Source organism: Leptidea sinapis, chromosome 3 (genome assembly GCF_905404315.1).
Source record: "Leptidea sinapis chromosome 3, ilLepSina1.1, whole genome shotgun sequence".
NCBI classification, from domain to species: Eukaryota; Metazoa; Arthropoda; class Insecta; order Lepidoptera; family Pieridae; genus Leptidea; species Leptidea sinapis.
In genome coordinates this window covers 9,656,505-9,670,894 of record NC_066267.1, presented here as the reverse complement: position 1 = coordinate 9,670,894, position 14,390 = coordinate 9,656,505, and the positions used below count along the sequence as shown (strand labels likewise).

At 37.1% G+C, this 14,390-nt stretch overlaps 2 protein-coding genes across 2 annotated transcripts in view; both read right to left on the bottom strand.

Moving 5' to 3' along the window:
• Positions 1-14,390, bottom strand: part of LOC126979610 (zinc finger protein 33A-like) — a 109,346-nt gene that overhangs the window by 22,023 nt on the left and 72,933 nt on the right. The window lies entirely within an intron of this gene.
• Positions 3,657-13,274, bottom strand: LOC126979644 (von Willebrand factor A domain-containing protein 8-like). The gene is made up of 8 exons (XM_050829094.1): positions 12,823-13,274; positions 11,721-11,876; positions 10,541-10,649; positions 9,723-9,843; positions 7,677-7,857; positions 6,539-6,684; positions 5,421-5,522; positions 3,657-3,922 (listed from the first exon to the last, which is right to left on the bottom strand). Exons 2-8 carry the CDS (start codon positions 11,817-11,819, stop codon positions 3,814-3,816), a joined length of 867 nt encoding a protein of 288 aa, XP_050685051.1. The 5' UTR covers positions 11,820-11,876; positions 12,823-13,274; the 3' UTR covers positions 3,657-3,813.

The window sequence follows — 14,390 nt, the reverse complement described above, 5'->3', positions numbered from 1 at the left end:
CACCGGATGCCGGCTAGATTATGGGTACCACAATGGCGCCTATTTCTGCCGTGAAGCAGTAATGTGTAAGCATTACTGTGTTTCGGTCTGAAGGGCGCCGTAGCTAGTGAAATTACTGGGTAAATGAGACTTAACATCTTAGTCTCAAGGTGACGAGCGCAATTGTGGTGCCGCTCAGAATTTTTGAGTTTTTCAAGAATCCTGAGCGGCACTGCATTGTAATGGGCAGGGCGTATCAATTACCATCAGCTGAACGTCCTGCTCGTCTCGTCCCTTATTATCATAAAAAAAAAACGCTCTGGCATTTTGTTTAAAAGTTATCATCATGTAATCACTACACATTATTATAAAACAAAGTCCTCCGCCGCGTCTGTCTGTCTGTTCGCGATAAACACAAAAACGGCTGCAACGATTTTCAAGCTGTTTTGACCAATGGTTCGCGTGGTTAACGAGGAAGATTTTAGTATATATCTTGTTAAGTTATTGTAAACATTTTTGCATACATTAACGATATTTGTTGGAAAAAACATAAGCCGTCTGGGAGCTTTCAACGAAAACCCTTCCTAAACCCTTTGAGATGTAACAAAATTATGAAACGTGGAATTGTGTATATTATCTAGGTCTACAGAAAAGTCCATGATGGCATTTGTCTATTTTTTAAGGAAAAATACTGTATTCATTTTAATATTTTAAAAATCTTGCAATTATATAGCGGTAATGTAATAACGCACCTAGGGAGGAAAATAAACGATCGCGGGTACCAATGTCCTACTTATCTCACGTGTGGCGTTGACGATTTTTTTCTGTCTTTTAGCCCTGGTATGAGGGACAAGTGGCCGATTCTCTCCCGGCAAGACGACTTTTCATCCAGGTGAATTATCATTTAACATAAGTTAGATCTTTTACATCATCTTTTACTTAATGCTATACGACCCTTCCGCTGCTCCGTCTTACCTAATACAAACAACGAACGGTAGTTGAAGGGTATGATCGTTCAGAAATACGTTTTTGTTTCATTTTGAACTTATCAAATAAGATGACTCATTTCCGATGGGTTTAGACTTATTCCGAATATTTCTTAGATTAAGATTAGTCTCCGCTGCGCTCCAACTAGATACCGCACTACATAAGACCAATAGCTTTTTTATTACGACAACTATTAGATGCTTGTGTGCGACATCTTCACACTCAATGGCGTCTTTCAAATTTTGTAAGATACGATTCGTGTTATTTTACATTGAAATGAATAACATACAAAATACTTACTGATGATATGTGATTTTGTCTTTCTTATTTCTTGTAGTATTATTTTTACAAAGTTTTACTACGCAACCCGGCATTTTAGTTTCAATTATTAGCAAAGATTAACAGAACATGTGGCACGTCAACGTCACACATTGTTCGAGACTGGCTCGAGTACGCCCTCTTCGGCGTAGTATTAGTTGCCGCGCTTTGTGACTACACCTGTCCTCCTGGAACCTGGAATCCTTAATCTAAGACTTCCATCATATTTGTTTGGGACAATTCGGAGGTCTTTATCAGTGTAGTGGGAGACAGCCTAGCGAATTTTTCTAAGAAGAAAGCGATTCACTCGATTGTATAAAATCATTGATAGATTGGCAGATGACGGATATAGATAATCTTGTAAAAAACGGAGATAGCCGAAATCCACTACGTTTTAAGCAGCTGTTCGCTTTCAAACTTAGCCGCATTATACTTCATCGCTAATCGCCATAATGTAATTACTACTATTTCAAACTTATGTCAAATCACTGCACGTTTCATAGTAAACTAAATTAAAATTTTTAATTTAGCAATCCCGCCTCTTATTACGTAGTATTTACATTCTCTTTGGAGGGAGAGTTCGTCACAACGTCTCATCTCATACTGCGGATTTGCGTTCGTAGTTCGCGGCTTGAAACGCGGTGATGACGAGGATGGTAGCATTGAAACTTTTGTGTCGGAATTTAGTTAACATTGAATTAAAAGAGTTTGTTTCTATCGTGTATTCTTCTTCTGCCTTAAATATCTCTCTAGTCATGAAGTTGCTAGACGGTTAAATAACCGAGCCGAGAGAGTAAACAGTTGTTTGTCGGTGGTAACACATAATTAAGTTACTCATGTGGTGGTAGTAGCAGTCCACCTCCGTTATTTCGTAGCTAGGATTTTCTCCATCGGCCAGGGCGTCTCTCCCTCCTCCTTGCCCATCATGAGCTGAGCAACTTAAAGGTATTGGAGCACGGGGCCGAGATACTCTCTTCATCATTGTTCTGGGCATATGAACACGATGAAGCATGATTTCACACAGCCTTAAAGTTTGGAGAAGAAAATCAGGTTTCACGCGTGAATCTTTTCGTCATAAACATGTCAATATATCATTATGTATTTCATGTCTGATTCAAACAACTGTAGTAGGTTGAATCAAAGCTATATTTTATGGAATTCGGTGTCTAATAAAACAAACTAAATATTATAATAATGTTTAATCCAAAAACAGGACTGCAAAAAATATATTAGTTACTTCTTTTAATTATTATTGCACTATTAGGTACGTTGTTTATTATATTATAAAATTGTAAAAAATATCTGCAACCGTTACACTAATCCACTTAATATATAAATAATCAACAATTATAAATTCTTATAATATTATTACAACTCCTTATAGTTATACATAATATTCGACTTTATTCGAAATTCGCTCGAAACCCTTATATAATAGAAAAAGTGCGTGTGTACTTATGTATGCACGTAAAAAGTTATACTTCTTCCAAAATCGATCGTGCTATTGTACGTTTGTAGAAACAACAATATTGTAAAAATCTTGCAACGATGGCTTTGACAATTAATTATTAAATAACGAATACGGCTGTACGGGCTTGAACCATTTGCCTATCAATAATGGACGAAGAAACAAAAAAAAAATAGCGAATGTCGCAAACTTCAGAAAATTTTAGGAACCAACTTCACCCTGTTACTTTTGTTACAGTGATGCGCGCGCATCTTAAAATTTCACTCTCATAAATAATCTAAATCATCAAATTTTTTCATAACGCGCCTAAAGAAGTATAATTTCAATATGTAACAACATAATATACTCTTTGGTATATACCTTTTTAGTTTTTATAGTTTTTAGCTACACTTATCGGGTTCTCAAAAGTCGTTTCAAATATACTAGAACGTCATAAAAGCAACTCAGAGGACGAATGGACAGTAGAGTCGTGTAAATTAAAAACAACAATATGTAACAAAAAATTACATGTTTCCCTTGAAGTATTATTTCGTATGTAAATGGAACTAACAGTAGCATAATACGCAACTAGGGAAGGAAGCAGGCCATTTCAAACAGCGTGCAATACCGTGGCAAGCACGCAGTTCGAGGCTTTTTTCCCTTCCTTGTTGCGTACATGATTTTTTACTTCATCTGTAACGGAAAGTTCGCTTTTTCACCCCATTTTCCGGGAGGATAGTTGCACTTTCCGACCCTGCGAATTCTTCGACGCTTGCATGAACCATCCGCGGAGGTGTGGAAAACAAATGTTTTCCCTAGCATCATAATATCATCAAAATTATTATAATATTATGAATAACAGTTGGTCCCATAACGCCATTTTTTACGTAGCCCCACTAAAATCAAAGGAATGGAAAGGCCAGTCACCGAGCCGCCTGCGACCATTTAATTATAAAAAAAACTACATATTTAATTTGCTAAAAGTATAGCTAAAAAGAAAGTCGAATAAAGTCTTTAAAATTTTTCATCATAGTTTTCATGTCCGATGCGCTAATATTGTGCGTGCTGATTGATTGTTGGTACTAGGAGTTCTGCAACAGCGAGGAGGCGAATATCTGCTGCATGATATGCGGCAGTGACGACACTTCCATGCACACGTGGGCGTGGCCAACTGGCAAGGCGCGTAGCAACCTGAATACAAATAGGGCGCAATAAAGTTAGAAGGTAAATGGTGCGGAGATATATTATATGAAGTATAATGGTTATTCATCTACACCCATGCTTTCAATCCTCTATTAAAGATTCTGAAACAGTTAGCTTATAGCCAACATTAAAACACCCTATGTTCTAATAACCATTACATCATACAAACGAGTGTTGTAATGTTGTACTGAATTTCATAACAACGCTCCTATGTTTTTTTCGATCCCATGCGCAAAGAGTTTCAACAGACAGCCACATTCTTATTGCTCGATGCGTGGTATCTATATGAATTTCAAAAAATGAACATTTTCGTTTACGCGCGTTCCACACTACCAAAACGTCGCGCGCTGTAAAGAAAAAGTAGGTTATTCGAATCCCCGCCATTTTTCACCGATATTTTTATTGTTTTGTTTACAAAAAATGAGCAATTCATTTTAACGCTGCAAAAGAACATATTCGAGTGAATTAATTATTGCACTATACAAAATGTAAATTACTACTAAATAAATAATTGTTTCATTAATACTTAGTTTATTTGTATATAATCAGTAATGAATGATATTAGGTTTCTACTAGGACTGGTGTTTTAATGTTAGCAGTAAGCTAACTTTTCGAGAATCTTTTAGAGGATTCATATTCTGGGTGTAGATAAATCTTGCATGCAACTGTTGATGATTAGGTATTAAAACACACATGTGATACTATTATGAATAACTATTATGCAACTGTTGTGTAATAAGGGGTATTAAAACAAGAATGTGGGTTTGTGATAATAGTGAGACATGAGTGTTTGAATACCTAATTATCAACAGTTGCATACAAGACTTTATCTACACCCATAATATAAATACTCTATATAAGATTCTGAAACAGTTGGCTTACTGCTAACATTAAAAAAGCCAGTCCTAGTAACCATTACATCATCCAAACGAGTGTTGTAATGAAATTCAGTACAATTTATTAGAACATTGTGTATTTTAGAATCATTAAAAAAGGATTTAAAGCATCTGTTTAGATAAACTATATTATATTATAAAACTCATTGTTTATATTTATTAAATTTGCGGGACCTAAGGAAAAGTTTAGTTTCAGCCAAACTAGTCTTGAAAGTTTTACAGTTTTGCGGGCTAGATTATGGATAACACAACGGCGCCTATTTCTACCGTGAAGCAGTGATGTGTACGCATAATTGTGCATCGGACTGAAGGGCGCCGTAGCTAGTGAAATTACTGTGCAAATGAGACTTAACATTTTAAGTCTTTCAGAATTTTTGGGCTTTTCAAAAATCTTAAACGGCACTGCATTGTAATGGGCAGGGCGCATCAATTACCATCAGCTGAACATCCTGCTCGACCCGTCCGTTACTGTGAAAAATAAAAAAAAGAGTGATAAAAAAAAGTTAATCTTGACCAGTCCGGTACCACCAGGCAGCACCAAAATTCACCACCATAAAGTGGTCTTTCCTTGGTGTCTTAGTGTTACTTACGTGTTGGCTTCGTCACCCAAACTTCCAATGAACACAACATGCGCTTGCACTCGAGGGTCCGACATCAGGATACTGCCCAGCTCTTGTGGCGATATACCGTACCTAGAAAGTTTAAGAAATATAACACTCGGCCCTTGCAATGTCGCATATACGGTTAAAATAGAACAACACATAACTTACACAGACAAGTTTCACTTAGTTATTAAAGAGTAACTTTAACTTTAAAGAGACCAGTGGGAGGCACCTTTGCACAGAATGCCGGCTAGATTATGGGTACCACAACGGCGCCTATTTCTGCCGTGAAGCAGTAATGTGTAAGCATTACTGTGTTTCGGTCTGAAGGATGCCGTAGCTAGTGAAATTCCTGGGCAAATGAGACTTAACAACTTATGTCTCAGGGTGGCGAGCGCAGTTGTAGTGCCGCTCAGAATTTTTGGGTATTTCAAGAATCCTGAACGGCACTGCATTGTAATGGGCAGGGCGCATCAATTACCATCAGCTGAACGTCCTGCTCGTCTCGTCCTTATTGTCATAAAAAAGACAATGTGACACATTTTAATGCGAGTTTCGAGATGTAGAAAAGCATGTAAGAAAAGAATGATGCTAATAGAAGAAAGCACGCAAGAATGGGAATCACGGATAAACGAAGGAGACATATTTATATATATCCAATCGTAATCACAGGGTTGATTCATAAAAAATAGCCGTTTTAGGATCCAGAGGGAACATACATATTTTTATTACTGTGTAAACATTACTGTGTTTCGATCTGAAGGGCGCCGTAGCTAGTGTATCAGCGGGGGGCTCCTTTGCACAGAATGCCAGCTAGATTATGGGTACCACAACGGCGCCTATTTCTACCGTCAAACAGTAATGTGTAAACACTACTGTGTTTCGTGTCGTGACGAAAGTGCCAGTCAGAATTATTGGGTTTTTCAAGAATCCTGAGCGGCAGTGCAATGTCATGAGCAGGGCGTATCAATTACCATCAGCTGAACGTCCTGTTCGTCTCGTCCCTTACTGTCATAAAAAACCTAGATGGGCATACTAAGACATCATTATAGAGTTATTGTCAAATCAACCATCCCTGTGTGGGTGCCTATAGTGTGTAATCTTACCGGCGCAAATTGGCGTCAGATAACACCACGAGGATGGCCTCGTCAGCATCCTTCCCCGCCAGAGTGGTGATGGCATGTCGCATAGCAGGCAGGGTGTTGTCACCCGACCAGCAGAACTGCGCGTGCGCGTGCATGGTGCGGATTATCTGTAAACACAACATTTTACTTCCTAAAATTAAAATTATTATATTTTTTTATTTATGTACGGTGTGGTGTACTCAATAACTTTTGTTTTGTATTAATGTACATTTACTTTTTTGACTTACTCGTGTAAGGCATTGACTATTAGACGTTTTGAATATTTTTGTTGCATCACTTTACTTATATTGTAATTGAAATGTAAAACGATAAAAATGTAAATGTTCATTTAAAATAGTGGCAATGAGTTTCTTGCTTACTTCTTCTCATTCAGCTGAACCCTTTACGAAGTGGCGGTAAATTTAATAAGAAAAGAAATTTTTTGGTATCCGTAAGTGTCTATTGAAGTAGACGTTACTTTACGGAAATCTTTAATTATACAAATGATTTAAGTTTTCTTTAGTGTTAATTCCGTGTCCGTTAATTAATGTCTCGTGCTAGATTTTGGCGAGACAACACGTCCTGAGGATGCCTCGTGTAGAGGCGAAACACGTGTCGAATTGTTTAAAAACAAATATTGGCGGAATTAAAACTAAAGAAAACTTAAATCATTTGTATCCGTAAGTGTAATTTCCGTTACATACATGAATAAAGTGATTTTATGACTACCTTTATTATGGAAATGAATGCCTAAACGATTGATTTGCGTTGCACAAAAACGTGGTTTAATTCTTTATTCGACATAATCACAAATAAGATATAATTTTGGACTTAACTATGGCGTTTTAAAATTAATTATCACTATAAGAGAAAACAAAAAAGAATGCATTTATCCCGGAAGGTGGCTGGAATTGCTTGAACTGATCGAAACATTCGACTTCCACCATCTCATCACACGCTTAAAACTACAAATTATCAACCTCGCCATCCGTGTTAAAGATTACATTCTGAATAAGAATTTTAAAAAGTAATCCATGAATTATATAATAAAAAACGGGATTAATAAAATACTGGACTTTATTCAAATATTTGCTCTAAGCATCCGTCTCGAAGGACCAACCTGTAACCTCTCCTTCTCGTTGTCGGGAGGGCGATCGACTCGCACCAGTTCTAGCGCGTGCTCCTCTCCTGAGTGCGCGTACATATCGTATCGTATCCTGGACTCGTAGCCTTTTAGCGCCTCCGTCAATAGAACTACTGCTTCCATCGATCGTTCTAAACGACCATCGTATGAATTGAATCTAAAAACCAACAGTAGAAGTCTTTTTTATGGAAAAGGAGGACAAACGAGCGTACGGGTCACCTGGTGTTAAGTGATCACCGCCACTTTTGCAACACTAGAGGAATTACAGGATTTCCGGCCTTTAAGGAAGGTGTACGCGCTTTTTTTTAAAGGTACCCATGTCGTATCTACCCGGAAACACCGTACAAGGAAGCTCATGCCACAGCTTTGTAGTACGTGGAAGAAAATTCCTTGAAAATCGCACTGCTTGTCTGAACACCTATTTCCAAACATAATATTATAATCATTGGTACTCTTGTCGATTACGAAGCGCCAGAGGCTCAAAGGCAAAGTGGGTCGTATAGTGTGGCTTACATTCCTGACCTAATCGTGGAAAAGTCGGGTGTGTCAATGTTTGTATTTATGTTCTAAATCTTGCAACTGAATTTCGATTCTGTTATCATCAGCCGATTCAGCTGAATTAAACATATTTTTATTTTACCAGTGCCGTAGCTAGTGAAATTACTAGGCAAATGAGAATTAACATCTTATGTCTTAAGGTTACGAGCGCAGTTGTAGTGCCGCTCAGAATTTTTGGATCCTTCAAGAATCCTGAGCGGCACTGCATTGTAATGGGCAGGGCGTATCAATTACCGTCAGCTGGTCTTGTCCCTTATTTTCATTTAAAAAAAAAACATTTAGTTCTGATGACTAATCCAGGATTGACATCCAGGATATGGACCTACCATATGTAGAAATTCTTCATCGTTCAATAGCATAGCTTTTTGAAACTTTTTAAACGTATTTAACTATGGAAGGCAGTATTACTTTTCCCTATAGCAGCCATGCGCTTAAGATTAGCTCCTAACGAGAATACTTCTCTTTTTTCTCATTCAGTTGAGGAGTTTCCTCGTTGAGCTAGCTACTGTTAACATATACTGCTTAAGTGAACCCTCATTACTTAGTCTGTCACAAATACAGTTACAATTAAAAATAAACAAAATATTACATTTGCATTTGGAATCTATCATTTTTTATGATTGTTCGTTGAGTTTTCTCATTTTGGCGCCACTACACTGTATAATATTTAGCGATATAAAAATAAAAGAATGTATGGAGCCGGTGTACCGGGCTATTAATAGGCACAATGAGACCTCCTCTGTTTGTGACAGAAAAAGATCTGGCCTTCCACGAAGTGTCCGTGCGAAAAAGGTGGTCAAAGCAGTAAGGCAAAGAATTCGAAGAATTCCTGTCCAAAAGCAAAAGATTTTATCTCGGGAGATGAAGATATCACCTAGAACCATGTCGCGTATTTTAAAAGATGACCTAGGACATGCATCCTATAAGAGACGTACTGGTAATTGAACACCCCGACTAATCATAACTGATAATTTAAAAAAGAATAGGGTGGTTAAATCGAAACAACTACTGACGCGGTACACAGAAAATTCAGAAGTAAAAATGGTCCTTCCAACAAGACTCGGCGCCGAGTCATAAAGCTCGGTCTACGCACTCTTGGTTGGAAACGAAAGTTTCGGACTTCATCAGAACTGAAGACTGGCCGTCGTCTAGTCCCGATTTAAATCCGCTGGATTATGATTTATGGTCAGTTTTAGAGAGTACGACTTTCTCTAAACGCCATGATAATTTGGAGCACCTAAAACAATCCGTACGATTGGCAGTGACGAATTTTCCCATGGAAAAAGTGTGTGTTTCTATTGATAACTGGCCTCCTCCTGGCCTTTTACTTTGTTTCAGTATTTATGGCAAGACTAGGTATATTGGTATCTAAAGAAAGGGTTTGCTAAAAAGAAATAAGAAACCAATTAAAAATTATGCTTTTATCCTAAATTATGAAATTTATTAAAGATTCTATTATCTCACCTGTACATACTACCGGACACGTCGAGCACTAGCCTCAGTCTCTTGGGTTTGTCCGGCGGCGCACCGGGCGGTGGCTCCTGTTCTGTTCGACGGCGGTATATTGATCTCTCGCCTGTTATACCTGAGAAACATTAAGCCATTTTTGTAAATATTCGAAAGGTCTAATGTGGGTCAGGTCAATTTGTAAAGCCTTTAGACTCGATTTATACATTTTGTTTGTAAATCCTACAACAATAGAATTTAATCTATATATTACATAAAAATCAATGTATGATTTTTTCTAATGGCTGGACTGATTTAGTTCAAATTTTAGCCAATTATCAGATTAACCGTGCGAATATACCTGGAAATATTGTTAACAATCGGATCGAAACATTTTGGTCTCTCGCCAATACTTTATTAGGATAAGTCATAGAAAATCGATTACACATATTTACATTGTGACCTCAAACGGCAAAATGATCCTTTATATGTATGCCAATATGATTCGTTGAGTATTGTGTTGAATGAAGCGCATTCGGGTGTGCGTTATAAATTTTGTTAATTTTTCTATTTTAAAACAAACGACACATAGAAGAAGAAGCGACAAAGGTAAATATGATTTAATGTATAATATAAAAAGTGTGTTTTATTTCCCCGCATTCTTTTGAGAAAAGCGCTATATATCGGCCTCGGCGGGAAATGGCAATTGCCTGTATCGTGTTTAGTGACTCATACTCGACCTAGAATTGTCTTTTTCCCGGCCTTTGCGGTAATATACTATGTATACTACGCAGTAATGTAGCGATGCATATACATTTACCCTCTCCAAGTCTTACCTTCAATAATCTTCCCGTCGTCCAACTCCCCGCTAGTCTGGTGTCTGCTCCACTGCCTCTCCTTCTTCTTCGCCTGCAACTCTGCGAGTACTCCACGTAACGCACTGATCTATAATTTCATTAAATTAAATATCTAACCAAAATGTATGAACGATGCAGGTGAGGTTTATAAATCTTGTTCAACTCTCAGGTTGTGGCTTCATCTACAGGATCTATAATATTGACAAACTTTTTACACAAATTATCTTGCCCCAAGTTAAGCATATATAGCCTATGTTATGGGTTACAAGACAATGATATATTTAATACAATATACTTACTTAAACATACATATAACCATACATTAATACATTTAAACATCCATGACTCGGAAACAAACATCCATATTCCGGGATTCGAACCCGGGACCTCGCTAAACCTCACCTCAACCAAGGTAGGATCGCTAACCACTCGGCTATACAAGTAGTTCAGATCTACTTTACAGTTGAAAACCTGCTCAACGCCAATTTCTATCTATATATATCTATCTAATGAAACTGGTCTTTGTATGAGGCTCCATCACGCCTAAACCACTGATGGTATCGACATGAAACTACCACCAGTCGATGCGAAATTTATCCTAGATGTTTTATGGCTTATTTTTCGTATTCCAACGATCCTTCATTAATTTATCCTATATCCTTTTAAAATTCGCCCAGCGAAGCGCGCGGGATCGGCTAGTAGTTGCATATAAGTAAATTGACTTGATATGTCCCTCTATCAAATATAACAATTTGTTACTTTTAAAATGATATCCCTCACTGCTGGGATTAATTAAATAAACGAATTAATTTAATTAATCAATAATAATAATAATTTAATTACTAATAACTACAAAATTGTCTGCAATCTCACACCAATATTATAAATGTAAAAGTAGCTCTGTCTATCTTTTATTCTTTCAGATCAAATATATAGGTAATGCTTATTTTGGTAGCAGTAAGATCACTTGAAAGACTTCTTGAAAAAAGGCCAGGTCAAGAGAGCCCTAAACCGAAGAGCATGTATGAAAGGAATAATGAAAGTGGACGAAGCGAAACAAGTATGTAAGGATCGCAGCAAGTGGAAAGAAGTGGTCTCTGCCTACCCCTACGGGAAAGAGGCGTGATTATATGTATGTATGTAGTAAGAGGTGTCACACCTGAGGCTGCACCGCTCTGTAGAACTGTTGGTACAGGCCCGCGTCAAACTCGCTCATCCTGATCTCCTGCAGCCGTTCCTCGAACACTTTCCTGTTCATCTCCCGCGCTGCCTTCTTTACGTGTTCCGGCACATCGTCTATCTCCGCCTGACTCAGCTGATCAACATAAAACATCATTCGTGAAAGCAAAATTCTATTGCGATTTATTATCCGCGTACTAATTATAAATATATAAACAACTAGCTGACCCGGCAAACGTTGTTTTCCATATAAAGTATAATTCACGCGATAGTTTTATAAGTAATAAAATATTGCCTATATAATAGCCTGTACATCATTTTGTTCTATTGTCAATAGTTTTTGCAGCGCACGCAAAAATAGGTTTTCGACTTTACACCTTGTGTTACAAAATAGCAATTTTATTATGGATCCCTAATTTTGAAAAAAAAAACATAGCCTATAGCCTTCCTCGATAAATGGACTACCCAACACTGAAATAATCATTCAAATCGGACCAGTAGTAACAGAGATTAGCGCGTTCAAACAAACAAACAAACAAACACTGCAGCTTTATAATATTAGTATAGATTTGTTATGTTTATAAAGTGATAACCCTCACTTCTAGGATTAATACACAAATAAAATTTGAAAAACAACACAGGTTGTGCTGAGAATTGAACAAAGCATACAAGATTTTATAACGATACGTCACTCGAACGATTAGCTCAGTTGGTTAGATCATCGCCACGGAACGCCGGAGGTCGTGGGTTTGAGTCCCGCACCGTTCATAAAATTTTGTTTTTCAAATTTTATTTGTGTATAAATATATAGTATGCACAAGCATTCCATAGATGGACCCAATTAAAGGTCCAAACTCAAACCCACATGCACAAACTCACTCACACACACAACACACACACACAGTTTTCAGACTTGTTTTCATTGTGCGATAATTGTATAATTTGGTTTTTAATCATTTCTGTTTATTTCTATATTGTTAATTAAATAAAATGTATCTGCTAAGGAAGTTGCAATCTTTGAAATAAACGAAATTTAATTTAATTTAATATAACAACACGTACTTGCATAAGCAATTAATTACATTTGTACCGCAAATACAGTCCAAGGAGAGTATCCTGCCAAGTTGTTCCTAGGGAGATCTATAAGAACTAGACTGTAGTAAATTCTTTGATTAATGCGAGTGTTACACATTTAAATAAAACACTTTTAAAGGATTAAAACGCGTGTAATTGTAACTGATTTAACATTAGACTTTTGCGTAAGAGTTACATTTTTATTTTATTTTAGTAAATCCGACGTTTCAAGACCTTTCCAGATCTCGTTTTCAGGGGGACTGCAGATGAAGTGAGTCAAAGAGTAGTGTTTGTCATAGTTGTCATGATGAAGTTTAGCGCCATTTATAGCCTCGGAGGTGGTATTTGCTATAGAGAGATGGTTTTTGGCATAATTTACTGACAGTGTCCTCTTCTTTTTTGGTATGTGTAGTTGTGTGTTTTAATTAAGAGAAAATAATAAATAATGTCTTAATTAAAACCCACGCGTTAATCTTTTAAAAGTGTTTAATTTAAGAGAACTAGACTAGATTGCAAAAAAAAACGGACAGGGAATAAAGGGTAGAAGCCACACAACGTCAATATATGTTCATATGGGAATATATGGACATGTCTATATGGGAACAAATAGGGTTTTATCGGTGGGAGATAAAAAAAAAATTGTAATTGCAGTTTATAGGGTACAGTTCACGATTGGACGAACTTGGGAGCCATAGTAATAGGGCTTCCGTTACCTTTCGGATGCAGAATCCAGTTAATGCTTTTTTAATGAAAATAATTGATACGCCCAGCCCATTACAATGCAGTGCCGCTCGGGATTATTAAAAAGCCCAAAAATTCTGAGTGGCACTACAATTGCGCTTGTCACCTGGAGACATAAGATGTTAAGTCTCACTTGCCCAGTAATTCCACTAGCTACGGCGCCCTTCAGACAGAAACGCAGTAAAGTTTACACATTACTACTTAATGCCCATAATCTAGTTCACTTCTATCAAGTTTTTTTTTCTATGAATGTATTATGTGTGGCACCTGATGCACATCGTGTCCCTTATCGAGCCTGTAGGGCCCCCCCTTGCCCCCCAGACCGGCCGTGTCCCTTCCACCTGTCCCACCCGCCCACGTGTTGCCCCCAACGTGAGGTTTATTATCTGGATCCTCTTTACCATGCTTCGGTGACGACACGTCCTTACTGAAATATCAATAGATACAATGAAAAACTGGATTTGTTCATGATTCGCTTTTTTAGTAAATTACAATAATTGTCAATTTGAGACGTAGCGTCTGGTAGCATAAAATATCTTTTTCCTTACACTTGAGTTTAGAGTTTTATTTTTATTTTATTTATTTATTTGGAGAAAATAACAGAACAATTATCTAAAATCTAGGTACAAATAAGTGGCTTATAACATATAATACTAAAACAATAATTGTTCCTTAAAACTTTCTCACTAAGACTTTTGTGATAAGTACAGTTTAATTAACTAAATATTACTGAAAAAGAACATTAAAAAAAGACCGAAAGATGGAAAGATGTTACAGAATTTATGAGCTTCATTTTAGATTAGTTAAAACCTTTATTTTGAGAAATTCACACATA